Below are 18,987 nucleotides of genomic sequence, written 5' to 3' on the forward strand. Positions count from 1 at the left end.
ACTCTTTCAGGCCCCAAAGCTACACGAATAGCTGGGATGCAAAGTATTAGTCATTTGTAATGTCTTTTGAACAACTGTTGCTGTGCTCATCTCTAAATCACACAAACAGCGCCACCATGTGGCAGACAGCCATAAGTGCTGGTGCTCACAATTCAGTGGAGGTGCTGAGCACCAGAAACCACCGGCACAAATTAAGCACTGCGGGTCAAGCATATGAGATAAAGTCAGAGTGAAGATTCTAGCGCTTGGAAACTGACGAGGATACATACAGATTTCACGTTCAAGCTGAAGCCAATAGCTGAGGAAGGACATTTGATGTGTTCTGATTGACAGAGAGCCCCTGATAACTTTCTGCTATGATTCATACCACAAACACTGCAGAGGTTGACCAATTACCTCAGGGTCAGACAGAGAATAGGCCCGGGCTCCATAATGAAAGTGGCTCCCATTAGTGAATTAGCTAAAAAAAAGTGACCCATGAAAGAATTATACCACACCACAGCCTAGTATATCTGATGCCACACTGATACAGCATCTCCAAATCAACTCTATGGTTGGTTCCGAAAACTGGACGGGGTTATCAGCACTATATTGTATTTCATCTTGTGCACACAACAAATAAATTAAACTGCATGACCAATTTTCTTGCTTGTGCACCGGATGTTGACACCATGTTGGCATGGTGTACATAAAACGTCTCATATGCATTTGTCATGAAAAAATAGAAAATATACTAATCAGCTATTTGTAATCATTATTAATGTTTTGAGCTCACTTCCATAGAGTATGTAAAAAAAGAAAATTCCAGCTAATGTCAGGAATCTAGGTAAATCCTGGTATTTGTTGCGTTAGCACTAAATCATAGGAGGTACAATGTATCTGCATAAATTAGAGTATAACATGCTTTGACAGAACTGGAGGCTTCAAATTATGCATTCTTTTCTTTGTTTATTTTTTACAGCAGCCAGGTAATACCAAATGAAAACATGGATGTATAATAAAGAACTACAAATCCCAGAGTTCAAACAACTAAGTATGTCACAATAGAAAGTCCAGTAACCAATCTGCCATCATAACAATGTATAAACCAGTTGCACCAGAATAACTCCGCCTCTTCTTTACTGCTCTGCGGCCATGTTATGTATATTCTCATTTTACTTCATACATATCTTATTAGTTTTTTTCTTACTAATTGTGCTGTTTCACAGCTCTTGGTTACTCACAGCGCTTCCATTCATCGGTGCTTGTGTTTTGCAGTTTTTTGACTACCTGCACAGAATTTTGTCAGAGGTATTTCACCTTCTGTGTCCCCCACTGAGGAACACCAGTGCTTAATTTGAGCCGATGGTTCCCGGTGCTCGACACCAGCACTTAATTGTCAACACCGGCGCTTGTGAAAGTCTGCCAAAAGGTGGAGCTGTCTTTATAATCAAGAGATGACCACGCAGAGACCCAACACCGGACAACATGACTGCCCTCAAGCTCGCCACCCGAAAACACCACCAACTCATCCACGCCACCAAGAAAACCGCATTCAAGGAACGACTGGACAACAACGCACACAACAGCAAGAAACTCTTCAACATCGTTAAAGAGCTCTCCAACCCCAACGCCGGAAACAATGACATCACCCCTTCGCAAGACCTCTGCAACTCCCTCGCCTCCTACTTCCACAACAAGATCGCGGACATACACAACAGCTTCAGCACTCAACCGACGCATGCCACAACCGAACCACTGCCCCCCACCACCACCCTCCGCGCCTGGACCTTGATCAGCACCGAAGACACCGTCCGCACGATGAACTCCATCCACTCCGGATCTCCTACCGACCCCTGCCCTCACCACGTCTTCAACAAGGCTGACGCTGTCATCGCACCCCACCTGCGGGACATCATCAACACCTCCTTCGACACCGCTACCTTCCCGGAGAGCTGGAAGCACGCCGAACTCAGCGCTCTACTAAAGAAGCCATCAGCCGACCCCACCGACCTCAAGAACTACCGCCCCATCTCGCTGCTCCCGTTTCCTGCAAAAGTCATCGAGAAGACCGTCAACAAGCAGCTGGCCGCCTTCCTCGAGACGAACGGTTCCCTCGACCTCTCGCAGTCTGGCTTCCGGGCCAACCACAGCACCGAGACCACCCTGATCGCAACCACCGATGACATCCGAGCACTGCTTGACAACGGAGAAACAGCAGCCCTCATCCTCCTAGACCTCTCCGCGGCCTTCGACACTGTCTGCCACCGTACACTAGTGCAGCGACTCAGCAACGTCGGAATCCAGGAGAAGGCACTGGAGTGGATCATCTCCTTCCTCGCCGGAAGGACACAGAGAGTCCGCCTCCCCCCGTTCAGATCTGAAGCCACCGAAGTCATCTGCGGCGTTCCTCAAGGCTCCTCGCTCAGTCCAACCCTCTTCAACGTCTACATGAGCCCCCTCGCAGACATCGCATGCCAGCACAACCTCAACATCATCTCCTACGCCGACGACACCCAGCTGATTCTCTCCCTCACCAACGACCCCGCCACCGCCAGAGCCAACCTTCACGAAGGGATGAAAGAGGTAGCCGAATGGATGAAGAACAGCCGCCTGAAACTGAACTCGGACAAGACGGAAGTCCTCATCCTGGGATCCTCACCCTCCGCCTGGGACGACTCCTGGTGGCCCCCCGCCCTAGGCAGCGCACCCAAACCAACAGACCACGCACGCAACCTGGGCTTCATCCTGGACTCCTCCCTCTCCATGACCAGACAAGTCAACGCCGTCTCCTCGTCGTGCTTCAACATCCTGCGCATGCTACGTAAGATCTTCCGGTGGATCCCCACCGAGACCAGGAAGACGGTCACCCAGGCCCTCGTCACCAGCCGTCTGGACTACGGCAACTCCCTCTATGCCGGAACCGCCGCCAAACTCCAGAAGAGACTCCAGCGAATCCAGAACGCCTCAGCACGACTCATCCTGGACATCCCCCGTCGCAGCCACATCTCCGGACACCTGAGAGACCTGCACTGGCTCCCGGTCAACAAGAGAATCACCTTCCGACTCCTCACCCACGCACACAAAGCCCTACACAACCAAGGCCTAGGATACCTCAACAGCCGCCTCAACTTCTACGATCCCAAACGCCAGCTTCGATCGACCGGCCACGCCCTCGCCGCATCCGAAGAGCCACCACAGGGGGACGGTCCTTCTCCTACCTCGCCGCCAAGACATGAACTCCCTCCCGACCCACCTCCGCCTGACCCAGGACCACCTCGCCTTCAGGAAGCAACTCAAGACCTGGCTGTTCGAGCAGTAGCGGACCCCCCTCCCCCAGCGCCTTGAGACCCTCTGGGTGAGAAGTGCGCTATATAAATGCTTTGATTGATTGATTGATTGATTGAAAAACAGGTAATTAGTACTTTAATACAAGCATTGGCATAGCCAATAGGTCTCGCCTTTGGGACCTTATAAGTGTTTAGCCAGGCAACAGTTTATGTTGTTGCACCAAGGATATTGTGCTGGATAACTAAACACTTATAAGGTTCCAAAGGCGAGACCTATTGGTTATGCCAATGCTTGTTAGTATTTGCCGCTACCTCTAGAGCCTCCCACAGATTCTTTAGAATCTCCCCTTTCCGATAAAAAAATCGCGGTTTTATACCTCCGCCTGGCCAATTTTACTTCAAGGGGACATCTGTGTCAGATAATAAGGCTCCCCGCAGTTGTTTGTTGGCCTCCGAGCACTCGAGATCAAACCATCTCGGATCATGCTTCGTTCGGGATATCGGATTTGACAAAAGCGTTTTTACTGCTGTACAAAGTTTGTCAAAGTCAAAAATCCGCCAAGTGTTAATTGCGAGTTGACCATCAACATTTACAATTCTTTCATGTTTTGTCTTTTGTTTGTGTGTCTTTCTAATTCCAGAATAAACTCGTTTCTCTCCACCACGATAACACTTGGCGGATTTTTCACTGTATATATATTTTTCACACAGGAGTCCACGGTAGGGTGAACCTTAGCGCGCTCACACCACCGGGACTCTGCACTCCCACTCTGGTCCTGACGAAAGCCTGTTGAACATTCATTTAGGCAGAAACATGTTGACCGCCACTGAGTGAAACCGGTCTTTTAATTTTTTTTGACCTTCACTCTTTTTTAATATTTCCAATTAGCAAACCTAATAAATTTACTTTTTTGACTCAATTGGAAGTTTTTAAATTCACTGTCACCTCACACGAACCCCGCTCCGCAGTAACCTGGCGTTGCAGCACACTGGGATGGCATTCGGCCATACCCAGTGGAGCCCGATGATGAAGCATGTCACCAACCAGGTTGGCGAGTGAGGGCTTTATACAAAACCTGTATTGTCTTTGTAGGTTCTTGTTCCTCTCAACAACATATATGTTTGTTTTGAGCCTGTAGACCTATGCCCTTTTGATGCAAAGTTGCCTTGTTTACATCACACTGACTTTGAAATTACCAGGCTAAACAAACAGGATATAAAACCACACTTTCCTTCCCAATTGTCGAATATATTGACCCTCAGAATAGCAACAAACTAGTGCTTAAAGGGAACGAGTCAAAAATGACATAATAATCCAATGAAGGTGCACACCTCATAATTAACACCACAGAAAGAGCAAGAAACCTACAGGAAGTAATTTTACTTTTACAATCTAGGCCCCTTAGCAGATTAAGTGAATATTATTGATAAAAGACTGCAAACCCTCTAAAATTCACTCATAACCTAAGGCTTTCTCAGAACTGAATGCCTAAAACAGATCCTTTAAGCGTTGCTATAACGCCCGAGGTTGCATGGTCTCAGAGAAATATTCTCTTTCGTGAATTAACCATGGAGAAGAAAAGAAGGAAGATTCATTCTACTGCAGCAGAGACAGTGCCAGCACTAAATGATCAGAGAGAATGGACGTGTTACCTCTTGTCCTAAAAAAAAATATGAAGATTTGAACCGAGAGACTTCCTTGCATATCCTGCAGATGCAAGTCATGACATATTGCACTGACCGACTTTAGAAAAAATGACTTCACTACTGACCGAGATGATGGATTTTTTAACTGTTAAGTATTTGAATTTCAGATTTATTTTTAGCTACTAACCTAGACCCCCCTAGCACCTCTAGATTCATTATTTAGGGGAGCCTCTGGCACCAGAAGAGCAGATCCTGATGACCTGAAAAAAGAAGACTGACTAGAAGAGTCGCACAGCAAGAACAGAAGACACAGCACCTGACTTAGCACCAACTCTTTCGACCTGCCTCCTGACTTCACCCATTGCACAAAATGTTGACTTGTCCTGCAGCTGCTGAGTGCCCAAAACGCAGGAGACCTGCTAGCCTTTGCCCAAGAATCAACACCTACAGAGGGACAGTAAAACTGTCCCCTGCATCCTGCAGACAGCAAAAGAAGGAACAAGAAGACTCGGGCATTGACAAAACCCGACACTGGCAAGTACCACTGCACCTGAGCCCCCCCCCAGGCCGTGTCGAAGTAAGCCAACGGTGTCAGCATGGCCCCACAAGCCCTCAAGGTACAGAGTCCACAATGAAGTGACTCCTGGTGAACTCCCGGATGTCGCCTGCAGCCTCCGTTGGCAGGCTCCCTCAACCGCGAGTGTTGCCGGACGGAAAAACCAGACATCCCAAAGACCCTATGCACCCGGACACCCCGTCCCAAAAAGAGGATGAAAGGTGTCCCCACATCACCAAACATCGCAAGAACCGAAGCCACTCGTAGGTTTCACCAGACAGTCACCTCCTGCTACGACCGTTCTACATAGAATAACATTGGGCACCAGATGCTGTTTTGCACCACTGCACATGGCCGCCCCAATGCCACTGGTGGTTTTCTGCTGGTGCAGCCAGGGACCTTGCCCACCACTCACCTTAACTCCTGGAGAAGGGTCCTGTAGGTCACTGTACCTTACCTGAATGCTGCAGCATTGACATTTCCTCCTATAGTAGAGCATTGCAGCCTCCATAAATTGAACTGTTGACTTTAACAAAAAGAAATCATATTTATAAACGTACTTACCTGACCGTTTTTCTTCTGATGCCTAAACATATATAAAGATACTTGCTATTTTTATAAATTGGTGTGGCTCTCCTTCTTGAGTCGTGTGTCTCATTTATTGACCACTGTGTGTATTTTCAGATGCCTTGCACTCCTCTATGATAAGCCTAAGGCTGCTCGACCACACTACCCCCTAACAGAGCACTTTGGGTTTGTCATTGCAAGCCCCAGTCCACTCATAAGGCAACCCCTGGACTCTTTTCACAATATATCTCATTTTGATATATCATATTAAGAACCAGCTTCCTAAAATAATCAATAAGCTTCTGAGATGTAATATCGAATGTAAAAGAATTTGGAATACACTCTCTTTGAAAGCATTCCTCCAAAAATTCTAAAGGCAAAATCTGTGTTGAGATGGTTGTTTCATTTGAGCTCTGCCTATTTGCAAAAATAGTCAATTAAAATAAGAGCATATATTTTTCCTCGGGCAGAAATCTAATAGGGACTCCACAAATACAGGACAAGCGCACTACTCGGGGTACCGGGAAAGTCATGAATATGAAAATTATCGGGAAGCATCTTCAATGTTTTACACTGTTTAAACTTTAGAATAAATGAGGGAATCAGGTCATCCATAAACAGCTACTAATGTTTAGTATCTTTTTAGTACTACAAGCAACTATCTGCCCAAACTTGGTCTAAATTCATTCCCCGCAATCTGTACAATGCCTAGAGTCAACAACATCAACTTCTAGTCAAGGTTGCAAACGTGAAAGAGCAATTTAAAACTTGGAAAGAAGAGGACCTTATCTACTCATCCCTGTAAAGCCCAAAAGGTCCCATGAAAACCATCCCCTGGCTCAATGGTGCAACGAAGATCTTTGCGCGGCAAAGAAGAGCTATAAGAAATTAGAACGACTTTGGAGACACAGGTACTGCTGGTCTGCTAGACAAAACTATAAAGAGGAATTGCGTCATTACAAACCATTTGTTAGACAAGCCTGATCAAATCACTATTACAAACAGGAGATTCAATTTGGCTAACTCCTCCAAGTTAATTTACCAATCTCTTGCACCCAAAAGCACTTACTACTTCGCTCATCTACCATACAACATTCTGTAACATGCTTTCCAAGTTTTTCTATGCCAAAATTATTAAATTGGTTGATCCATCCTTGCGCCATTTCCCTCCCCTACAGGCATCTGATTTGACCTCCTCCTTGGACTGGACAACATTTTAAGAACCATCTCTCAATGACATCAATATCCACTGGGTCCCCTCAAGAGGTTATCTCTGGATTGGTAGTCAAAACTATGTCATGTACGTTTCATTCAGCTATTCACTCAATCTGTTCCAACTCATTATCTTCTGGCCGTTTCCATACTCCTGGAAGCAGGCAGAGATAATTTCCCTTCTAAAGAAGGTTTCACTGGACCCGCTTATACCATCAAATTAACGATCAATTTCTCTTCTGCCCTTCCTCGCCAAAGGGATATGCCAATCAAAAACTCTCCTCTTTGTTGTTTAGGAGCCTGAGATTTTTTTTTAAAATCAGGTTTTCTGTCAGGATTACGCACAGAGGTTCACGCTGGATGAGGAGAAAGTGCCATCTCATCCTTCTTGACCTCTCCGCTACATTCGACATGGTCTCCCATGACATCGTGCTTACAAGGATAGAGCATATGTGCACAGAGGGTACCTTGCTGTGCTGGTTCAGCTTCTTGAGCAAACAAATACAAGTGTTTTTTTTGGCCACTTCACACTCCACTTTTAAATCTGTCACATACAGTGTCCCCCAGGAATCCTCCCAAAGTCTCACATTTTTTCAACCTCTACGTTGGCCCTCTTGCATATCTGGTAGCATCTTTTGGACTGTTGTTTTTTGTATATACTGATTACACCAAAATAATTTTATACAGTCAAAGACTCCCTTTGTGAGGCACAGGCACTAGTGTTAACATTGGCTACCTGAGTGAAAGAAAATGTCCTCTGCCTAAATACTGCAAAGGCAGAAATATTGGGTTTTGGTAAACAGGACCTGTAGTTCCCACACTAGTGGCAGAGTTCCTTTTGCAAAGCACCTGCACCAGCTGAATCAGCCCGTAAATTGGGAGTGATCTTTGATATCAGCTTGTCTTTTAGAAATCATCTGTCAAAACTCAAATCTACCTGGCTATTTTATGCTGAAGGTACTTAATAAAATCACTCATTTACTACCTTTTGAATCTAGTTCTTAATTTTAAGCAGACTGGACTATAGCAACCTTTTACATAACAGCACTCTTACTTCACTGACCCACAAACTTCAACTCATATAATATGCCTGCAGCACAACTGATTTACAATGTGCTCAAAATCTGCTTCAGCAGCTACATTATTCCACTCCCTGCTATGGCTACCAATCTCTAAGCACATCATTTTTAATTTTCTCCGAGTCTGCCACAAGGCTGTTCCCGACACGAGCCAACACGTATATGACTACTTTGCTTTCTACAAACCTCTGGGCATACTCATGTCTTGTTACGAATCAGCTCCCATTTCAAAAAATCCCATATGGGTAGACAAGTTTTCTCTATAGTTACAACTGCTTGGTGGAACATCCTTCCTTTCAATACGCTTTCGCAATCAATTTATTCAGATTCGGTAAACAGATGAAGACTTATCTTTTTTCCTCTGTTATTTGGATTTCTATCTTAGTGGTCATTCTTTCGCAACCCTCGACCAAGATGTGGGAAACTTGTTGGCTTACTCACAGCGGAGCAAACTCCCCTGATGAAGGGCTTTGCTTGCCCGAAATGCATTGGGTCTGCGCAAGCCTGATTTACCCAAGTCTTCGTGATGTTATGATATAGAATGAGATGAATCCTGGAGTTTGATGATTGATCAACCATGAGGATTGAATAAACTCAGATTAGCGTTTCAATTCTTGATTATTATTAGATCACTCCATCTTTGGACATTTGGCTGTGCATTCAGGGGACGTTACCCCTAGGGTGGCACTTTTTTCCAATTTCTGCGAGTGTCAGCATACCTTCAGGTAATGGAGTGCTTTAGCGCTTTATGAATAAACCAACATACCAGTACCTATTTCTTCTATGTGACAGCAATAGGCTAAAGCAAAAGTTTCTTCAAAACTAGAACCAGATGGAATCAAAAGATTACCTTTCATAAGGTATCCATCTAAAGCTAGATCTTTACTGACCTTCCAGATGCTTTGAATTTCCGACCCAACCATTATTTTTCCTGGGCCAACCACTAATAATATACTCTAACTCTTTTCCGAATAGAGTCCTGAAGAACTGCTCCCAACCCTGCCTTTTCTGTGATCACTTGATTGATTTTTGCAACAGCATCTTCAACAGAGGCTTTCACACACTCGTCCAGCACTTCTTGAATGAGCCCGTCAAGGTTTTGATGAATTAGTCTGGATAAGCAGACTGCTTTGACATTAAGTGACCAGAAATGTATAAAACAGTTACACTGTACTTATATAATCTGGCTAGGATCCTGACGAGATGAGAGGAGGCTTTCCACATACCGTTATTGTTAATAAAGAAAAAGAGTGCTTTGTGGTCCGTCCTGATTGAAACTTATCTGCCCCAAATATAGGTCTTCTAATCTTCAAGAATCCACAGGCTTTCAGTGATTCCCTTTCAACAGCGGAATATTTTGACACAGATTCCGTTAACCCTTTTGGTGCGGAGGTCGTCTAATGGCCGACAGCCGCACTCCCTCCCAGGTGTGGGTGTTGGCCACTGGCCGACATAAGGGACGAACAGAAAGGGCCCCCTGGTGCTTTGCACCATAGGGGTTTCTTTTTTGCCCCCACTGAAGCTTAGGCTGCTCTGGAAGGGCTTCAAGAGAAACCTGGGTGTCTTTTGTTTTTTTATTTGTAATGGCGATCAGCGCATAGGGTGCGTGGACGTCTTTCCTACTGAAAGTGAAAGCAAAACAGGCTGATGGGCTCGTTTTACTTTCACTGAATCAGTGTTCAGTGGCATATGTCAGCCCCCGAGCACTGATTCTCAGGTAGAGGTATTGTTGGAAAGGGGAGAATCTCTCCTTTTCATTGGTACCGATGCCCAGGGAATCCCTGCTTGGGGATTACAGCACAAGAGCAATCTCAAAGCAGGGATCTACCCACTAAGGAATTGGGAGTGCGGCCACTTAGGCAAGGACTTGTGCTTCCCCCTCACCCCTCAAAACTATTAGTCATTCTGCCCCTTCCCCCCCGGGAGAAGGGGCAGATGGGGGTAATTACCCCATATCTGCCCCCAGGGGGCAGAAAGCCAACAAACTTCTGTTTTTAATAAATAATATAGAGGTTGGGGCTGCCAACCAGGGCATAACCATGCCCCCACCACTTATGCATATGGCAACAGTCTTTCTGCCCCCAGGGCTATAGATGGGGTAATTATAACCAATCTATCTTTGTGCCCCCTCAGGGGCTTTGTTAGGGAATTCTTTTTTTTCTAATGATAGGTAAATGGGGCAACAGCCTTTCTGCTCCCTTGGGGGGCAGATGGGGGTAATTATCCTAATCTGCCCCGGGGGAGAGAGAGAAGAAAGCCCACTAGACACTAGAGTCTGAATTAATGCAATATTTATTGGGGGTGAGTGGCCCCACCTGGGAATGGGCCCATGCTCCCACCCACCCCAGGGCCATATAGACGTTCTTTCCCTCCTGGAGGGTGGATAGTGTATTCACCTCAATCTGCCATCCTCCTCCCCGGGGGCAGAAACCTCTCGAGATACCAGGGATTTCAAAATGGCACTTAAATAAACAAAAGGATGTGGTGACTTATCCTGGCATCGAGCCATACCCCTTCCCCATTAGGGTCAATAGTGTTCTTCTGTCCCAAACTTGCCCCGGGGGTAAAAATCCACCTAACACCAGAGATTTTGCCTTTAGGTCAAAAGAAAAACGTGCAAGTGTTGCACTCTGGCATTGGCCACACTCCACTCTGGCATTGCCCCCTCTCCCCCTTTTTTGTTAAAATTTGAGACTTGCAAGGAATTCAGGGTAACAAAACCTTGCGAGAGCCACATAAGTCACCCTATTCCCCATGGTTTCTAGTTTTCAAAAATGTACAGGTCTGCTAGGTTTCCTTAGGTGCCATCTGAGCTATGGCCCAAAATCCACAGCTACCCACCTTACATAAAAAGGGTCAGTTTTGAGTGGAAAAATATGCTGCATCTATGTTATGTTTTGGATCGTTTCTTGTTGCAGGTACTAGGCCTACCCACACAAGTGAGGTACCATTTTTAATTGGGAGACTTTGGGAAAGCTGGGTAGAAGGATATTTGTGGCTCCCCAGGATTGCAGAACTTTCCATCACAGAAGAAAATTGTTTTTTTAGTCAAGGTTTCGGCTTGCAGGGGATTCTGGGTAAAAAAACAACTGGTTAGAGCCACACAAGTCACCCCACACTTGATTCCACTAGGTATCTAGTTTTAAAAAATGTACAGGTTTGATGGGTACCCCTAGGTGTCAGCTGCGCTAGGGCCCAAAATCCACAGCTACCCATCTTGCAAAAAAAGTGCCCGTTTGAAGTGGAAACTGTGATGTATCCAGGTTGTGTTCTGGCCCATTTCATGTTGCGAGCACTAGGCCTACCCACACGTGAGGGACTATTTTTTTCAGAAGACATGTGGGAGCATAGCAGGAGTAGAACATTTGCTATTAACAATTGGCATTTGTGTCTTTCAAATGTAAGCCAGAGTGGAAGAATGATGACATTTTGAAAAATGCCCTAAATCTTAGGATAGTATGGCTACCTGCAAATTCAGAGTTGTAAAAATAACTACTGCTCCTAAACTCCACATCTTATGCTCATTTCAGAAATACATAGGTTTTCTTTATACATATTTCTCACTCTGCATATTTTGCCATAAGAATGGTTCTATACGCTGTACATAATGAAAAACCACTGTATGTCACAGGTCAGTTGTTGGCTCACAGTGCCCTGGGTTCTTGGCAGACCTACAAACCCTACATATCCCCGCAACCAGTAGGATATGGCAGACGTAATGGTATATTGCTTTTGTAATCTGCTATTGTGATAAAAAAATTACAGATGACAGCGTTGTCACAAATGGCCATTTTTCCTTCTCATTTTCAATATTACTTTATTTCAACGGTTAGTTTCTCTGGGAACACCTTGAAGGATCTACATATGACCCTTTGCTAAATTTGGAATTTTGTCTATTTTTCAGAAATCTATTGCTTAACCTGGCTCACCCATTGGTTTTACACTAGTTTTTACCACAAACTGGGAGCAGGTTGAGAGCACAAAAAAAATAGGTAAAATGCCAAAACTGGTTAAAAATGTATTTATTTTTTTCTCAACTCTGCGTGTGAGAAAGATGGTGACTTTAGCACAACAAACCGTTCGCTAATGCCTTTCTTAGAAGGATAAAAAAAAAATGTTTTAAAAAAGACAGACACTTTTTTCCAGAGCTCTATTATCCGATCTTTCCCGAAAAAAACCTCAAACTTTAGCTATGTTTTGCCTATTTTCTCGGTCCCCTCCAGGGCAATTCACAAACCCTGGCTACCTTTAGAATCCCCAGGACGTTTGAAAAAAAGGGGACACAAATTTGTAGTGGATAACTTCTGTGGAAAAAAGTTGTAGAGCCCTAAGCACAAACTATCTCAAATAGCCAAAAAAGGGCTCAGTACTGAGGCGGGAGGGGTGCAGCAGTTAAGGGGCTAGTGATATAGAAGCAAATGCAACAGTAACTTCTTTAACTGCCACAAGCAATGCTCTGGTGATCTGCCCCCACCGAACAGGTATTCGAAGAGGAAAAACTGCTGTAAAAATTCTTAGTTTGTGGATTAAGATTTCCGAAAAACCTGTTACTTTTACACGGGTATGGTGGAACTTAACAAGTATAAGCTTTGCAAGTCATATCTTAAATGTATATAAAAAGGGGGAACATCGTATTTATTAACGCATAAACAGGTTTATTGAATTGTGCATCACGTTTAATGCAATTGAAAACTATCAAACTAGGATTACAGTAGATAAAATACTGCTGAATATGAAAGTACCTGCGAGGTTAGCTGCCTTAACTGTGTCGTTTCTCTGCTTTTCATCAAACTCTGCTGGTACTGAAATGACAGCCTTTGACACTGGAATGTCGAGATATCTCTCAGCCATCTTCTTTAACTTTAGCAAGAGTTGAGATCCAATATATTCAGGAGTTACAGTGAAGGATTCATTGGTGGTCACAGAAAATTCAACAGCTCCATTCTTATGCAAAACCTGTAGAGGGATAACAGACAACTTCACATTTCATAATCAAAACAATCTTGTTGCCTGATGGGGTCATTTACTGGTAGCATCAGAGTACAAACATTACAGGGGATTTATTTATAAGCCTTTTTAATGGTGCACAGATTTTTGAGTATTATGTAAGAATGATGAGAGGTTTCTAACGAACTTGCACTTACTCTAGCAGTACACTATAAATACTCAACACTTTGCTACAGGAAAATGTGGCAAAAATAAGCATCAACTAAAATTGCCTCTTACCTTGAACGGATACCTGCTACTTTCATGATTCAATTCATCCTGAGTGAAGACTTTGCCTATGAATCGTTTTGCATCATATATGGTGTTCTGGGGATTTGCATCTGCGAGATCCAAGGCATCATATCCTGCATATACGTCTCCTTCTGTGAATGACACTATGCTTGGAATACTGTGATGGCCGCTTTCATCGGGTATGACCTTCACTTCACCTGTGCCAGGCTGGAACACCCCCACAGAACAATATGTTGTCCCAAGGTCAATTCCAATCACTCTTGGTGTAGGCAGCGGTAAATACTGTTGTGCAAAATATCCGGCTAACAGAAGAGCCAAAACTGCAGATCCTAAAACAAAATAAATAAATGTAAACATAAATGGAATGTATATTCAACTGGAAAGCAATGTTAACTATATCACTGTAAATATTACTTTGCTTTACTATACAAGAGTTGAAATCCCACTTTAAATAGGCAGTATTCGTAGACACCAAAACTCATCAACTCTACGGCTAAAAGTAGTTGAGCTTACACCATTCCCCACGACAGTGATGGAAGAGTTTAATTAAATCATTACTTGTGGCTTTCGTGTTACGTCCATTAGTTTTAACTAGGGACACTGATTGGGCATTAATAACTGAGGGCAGGGTATGCGAGAACTTGTCAAGATACGCTTACAGATATGCCAGAGACCAAGAAAGGAATGTCTTGCAGGATGACAAAAGCTTGAATGTCCCGGTAAATCAAATGTTTGATTTGGTGTTATATACTATTACAAATGCTGGGAGGATCGACCATTATTCAAGAGAGATGAAACAATAAGGAATGAGGCCCCTATGTTTGTTAGTACACTTATTTCCTACAGTTTTTCTGGGCTAAACTTGTTTTCACTCGAATGGAAGGCAAACATATTAGAGCTTGACTCATAAACTGCTACTATTTCCAGTAGCCAAGTATTTTACTAAAATTGCTAGGCACAGTCTCTATAATTATACATGCTGTTGAACCCTCGTTTAACATGGATTGGGACCCCACAGCTGTGCCAGAGGTCAAAGTGGACACTCAGGGTGCCTACCCGCTGAGTGTCAGGTCAAGCTTTATTCGAATTCACACTTGAATCACAAAAGCTACAAAGATAACAGCCACAGCGGAAATGATTAAAAACCAGTATAAAAAGTTAACAGGTTACAAAGCTTTACAACTTACAGTACATAAATACAGATACAATCATCAAGTGCACAATCAATTCCATTTACTTTTTCGATTGTGGGCTACAGCTAACTGCAATTAATAACGGCAAACAGAAATCGGGACATTACAGCACATATGTAAATGTTCGGCAGCATTTGCAGGTACAAATAAGCTGGTCGGCAATGTACAAAGCCCAGCTGTAGTAACAAGGGTATAATAGATTTCTTCCTCATCCCAGTAAAATGTTTACAAAACAAAAACAGTATGCATGGTGCTCTACACAGAGATGTCGTCACAGGGGCATTTCCCCAAGTCAGATGACCAGTTATCAATAGTGGGGAAGCGGATTAAAGGATGGAAAATATCAAAACTGAGTCAGCACAAACCTGTGGCGCGTGTTGAACACATTGGCTAAGTAAAATTGCATGTTGAAGCTAGTCAGTGACATCTGGTTCCTCAAAACAGAGAGTTTCAGAATTTCAGACGCTAGTCTCGTTTCCTCTAATAGTGATAAACATTTAATTTTGAGTACTTTTCTTTGAACAAGTGCCAAACTCTAGGGATGGTCAGAGTACTCAGGATGACCAATATCTGCCAGAAAATTATGCACATATTTAAGCCAGGGGATTTTACGGGCAGACATAGATCTGAGACAATTAGTTATAATGGAACAGTTGAGGGTAGTGTGTTCTGATGACCAGAATTTATGCCATAATAATACTGGCTCTATCCTAATCAGATCTACAATATAGGGGGCTCCTAATTCCGCATGACAGGCGTAGGTTGCACTAATTTTCGCAACAGCAAGGAGGTTCCTTAAAAATGCGTTTATTTCCAATTGAAGACAATCGATCTGCCCGTGCTCCCATAGTTCGGACCCGTACATGGCAGTGGGTCTGCATTTGGCTTTGTAAATTATCAACATTTCCCTCGGGTGTTTAATTCCTTGAGTGTTAGCGAACTGCAGAAAGTCCCTAGAAGTTTTAACGTAGTGGAGTTGCCTAGATTTTACTGCACGTTGCCACTTCCCAGTATGACTGCATACAATCCCAGAGGTAAGAGAAAGTAGTCGTATGCTGAATTTTTACGCCCTCAATAAAAATGTCTCGACATCGAGTGGCATTATGCCTGATTTTTATTGCAAAAGTTTTGCCAATGTTGATTTTTAAGCCGTGGTTCTGCATAAAATTAACAAATGTATCGATTAAGTGCTGGAGTCTGAGAGGAGTACGAGCCATTAAAACAGCATCATCAGCGTAAAAAAGTGCCAGGATTGGACGATGGCCTACTTGATGTAAGTTAACGCGCTTACTTGCCAGGATGTTGCCTATGCTGTTGAGATAGAAGTTGAACAGGAAAGGGGCAAGTACGCAGCCTTGTCATACCCCTCTTCTTATATTGAACAGCTTGGTGCAATTGCCATTGAGGCCATAGAGCACTCTGCCACGTCCTAGAGCATACAAATCTCTAGGGAAATTTACAATGGTGCACTCAACTCCCAGGCTAGTCATGATGCACCATAATTTCTTGTGAACCACGAAGTCGAAAGCAGAAGATAAATCCACAAAGATTAAAAACAGATTTTCTACCTTTATATGCGTGTATTTACCAATGAGAAAATCCAGGTTAATGGCCTGTTCTATGGTCCCCAACCCAGACCTACAGCCATACTGCAGGTCAGAGAGAATATTGTTAGACTGTGCCCAGTCCTGCAGTCTGTCTAAGACAATGTGCCCAGCCACCTTCACTAGGCAGTCTAAAAGGGAAATTGGCCAGTAATGTGCTGGGCTGTTTCGGTCACCCTTCTTAAATATGGGGACGATAAGAGACTCAGGCCAGGTCTGCAAAAAGCCTTTATCCCGCCAGGCTTTAAAGATCAGGGTAATGATGGGGCCCCAAAGATCAATATTAGACTTAAATAAGTCAATGGGGATCCTGTCCGGGAGGAGGGCTTTACCACCCTTGCTCGTCTTCAGTGCCATATCTACTTCATCCAGGGTGAATACTGGGCAGTTCCTTTCTTTTAGTGATGGGATGATTACAGGCTCACCAGGGGAGGGTGCAGTGGGCAAGGGAATCACAGTGTCGTTAGAAGAGGAATATAGAGCTGTAGAATGGAACAGCAAAGCGGCCTCAGTAATGGCTATCTCAGCTCGAGGGCTATCCGCGGGGTCGTAATTAGGAGAATTAATAATACACCAGAACATAATATTGCCGTTAGACAGACTGGCTTCAAGTAGGCGATTACATGTATCCTCCTTTAAACTTTTTTTCCCCCGTTGGTTGATGGCCAATTTATATGTGGATCTACATTCCCGTACCTCCAAGGCCTGTCTTGGTTTTTTGGCTAGGGCTTATTTTAGATTTCTGAGTGTTTTGGTGCATGTCAAGTCAAACCAGCCAGGATGGCATGCCCTTGCTTTGCTCCGGTTAAAGTACAGCCCTTCAGGATGCCCTTTTTTATAAGGTCAAACGCTTGTATGAACATGTGTGCCTCCGTGCGCTAGTCAAGGCATTATTCGAAGGCAATCCTCTCTTTCCGAATGCAGTTTGCTAGGAAATTGGATGGATCCACCAGGGACCATCTCAGTGCATACCTGTTACGGCAGGAAATGGCAATATTCTCCGAGAAAGTGAATCTGTGTTCGTCCCTCCTCTGAGTCAAAAGGTTGGTGTTCAGGGCAACGCCGTGGGGAAAATGATCACTAATTGCAATTCCATGGATATAAATCCTGAGACCAGCTCAGTGTGACACTGGGAGAAAAGTAAAAAAAATCTATGACACTGTTTTCACCTCTGCCATTGTAGGTACAACTCACAGTAATTGGAGTGCTAATAAACTCATTGCAAAAAGAAAGATTATGTTTGAAAAGTAAACCGCTTAGAGTGTCCCCATATACAGATTGGGAAAAGTGAGTAATATCACTATTGTCAGGACGCGACATGCCACAGACCTTATTAGATGGATGCAGGCAGGCACGGATGTTGAAATCTCCGCCCCACAGTATAATTGGGTTCTTGCAATCAGTAGGAAAGACTGTCCCCAGTTCATGATCTAGTCGATTAAAAGCTGTAATGATGTCCTCAGTACAAGCGTTATTTTAGAGGTTTACAATAGCAATAGAGGAGCGTACAGACATTTGTAACAACGATTTGATAAAATACACTGGTAGCAGTCAGAGTTGTGTTCAGGGGAGACAATAAGTTTGATACGTAAATACACAAGCCCCCTTTAGGAAGCCCACTGTTGGATTGGATCGCTGGACAATGATCTGTTTTAAAGCCAGTTAAATAAATTGGGTCCACTGACCAAGTTTCCTGTAGGCATAAGATGTGGAATTTAGAATTAAAATCAAACCACTCAATCATACTACTTTTGTTGCGTAAGCCAGCGACATTCCAATACAAAACTGTGGTGGCTTCCACTGGAAGCTTAGAGCCAATAGGAGATACTTTCGAGGGTGTAGGGTCGGCAGGAATACAGGGCTTCAGGGACGCAGCGGTGCAAGAATTGTGGAACGTAAAGGCCTCATCAATGTTCAAGCAAGGAACCAAATCGTGTTCTAGAGGTATGACAGGACCGGACAGTTTGCTATCAATTGCGTGGTTGGGAAACCTCAGTCAATCCACACCACAGAGAGTGGAAAGGCAATCAAATTTATTGGAAATTTCGATAGGTGGATAATAGGACACGGGGTAATGTGTCTGGAGATGTGAGCAGGCTACTGTTAGGAGAGGGGCTGGGGGTTGGTAGAAGACGCCAAGAGAAAGAACAGCAATCTGCTTTGTGATAAGGGATGGTAAACTGGCCATCTCAAGTATTAGTTTCACTAAATTAGGGGATGTAAACGTAAGTACCACACAGTTCCCCTCCAACGATTTGTTGCCTGAACTCACCCACTTAACTCTCCTAATCATTTTCAGGTCAGCAAAAAGAACCCCTCCAAGACCTACCCTTGCGTTCAACCAATTTAAGCATTTATTCCGAAGGGACTCCCATGATTCGTGTTTTGGGCTGGAGATTGTGGGAACGTTGGCTAGGATTACCACATAGGGTGTGGCTGCATTCGGGAGCTCCAGGTGGCCCATTTTAGAGGTGACTCAGGGATTACGTGGTTAGGAATTGTGGAACTTTGGAAATTGATGGATGATGTAGGAGGGGAGTTACTAGGGGCTGATTGGGTGGCAGAGTCAATGGGGCAAAGTTGGAGCTAAGCCCAGAAGGTTTATTTAGAACACCTGTTCTC

The 18,987-nt window shown here is 44.1% G+C and overlaps 1 protein-coding gene across 1 annotated transcript in view; it reads right to left on the reverse strand.

Moving 5' to 3' along the window:
• Positions 1-18,987, reverse strand: part of HSPA13 (heat shock protein family A (Hsp70) member 13) — a 49,574-nt gene that overhangs the window by 15,246 nt on the left and 15,341 nt on the right. Inside the window, exons 2-3 of the mRNA XM_085623048.1 lie at positions 13,557-13,897; positions 13,073-13,286 (exon numbers count right to left, since the gene is read on the reverse strand). Of these exons, the coding sequence (XP_085479174.1) occupies positions 13,073-13,286; positions 13,557-13,897 (555 nt within the window). The remainder of the gene's footprint in view (positions 1-13,072; positions 13,287-13,556; positions 13,898-18,987) is intronic.

Source organism: Triturus cristatus, chromosome 8 (assembly GCF_964204655.1).
Source record: "Triturus cristatus chromosome 8, aTriCri1.1, whole genome shotgun sequence".
In the NCBI taxonomy this organism is placed as follows: domain Eukaryota; kingdom Metazoa; phylum Chordata; class Amphibia; order Caudata; family Salamandridae; genus Triturus; species Triturus cristatus.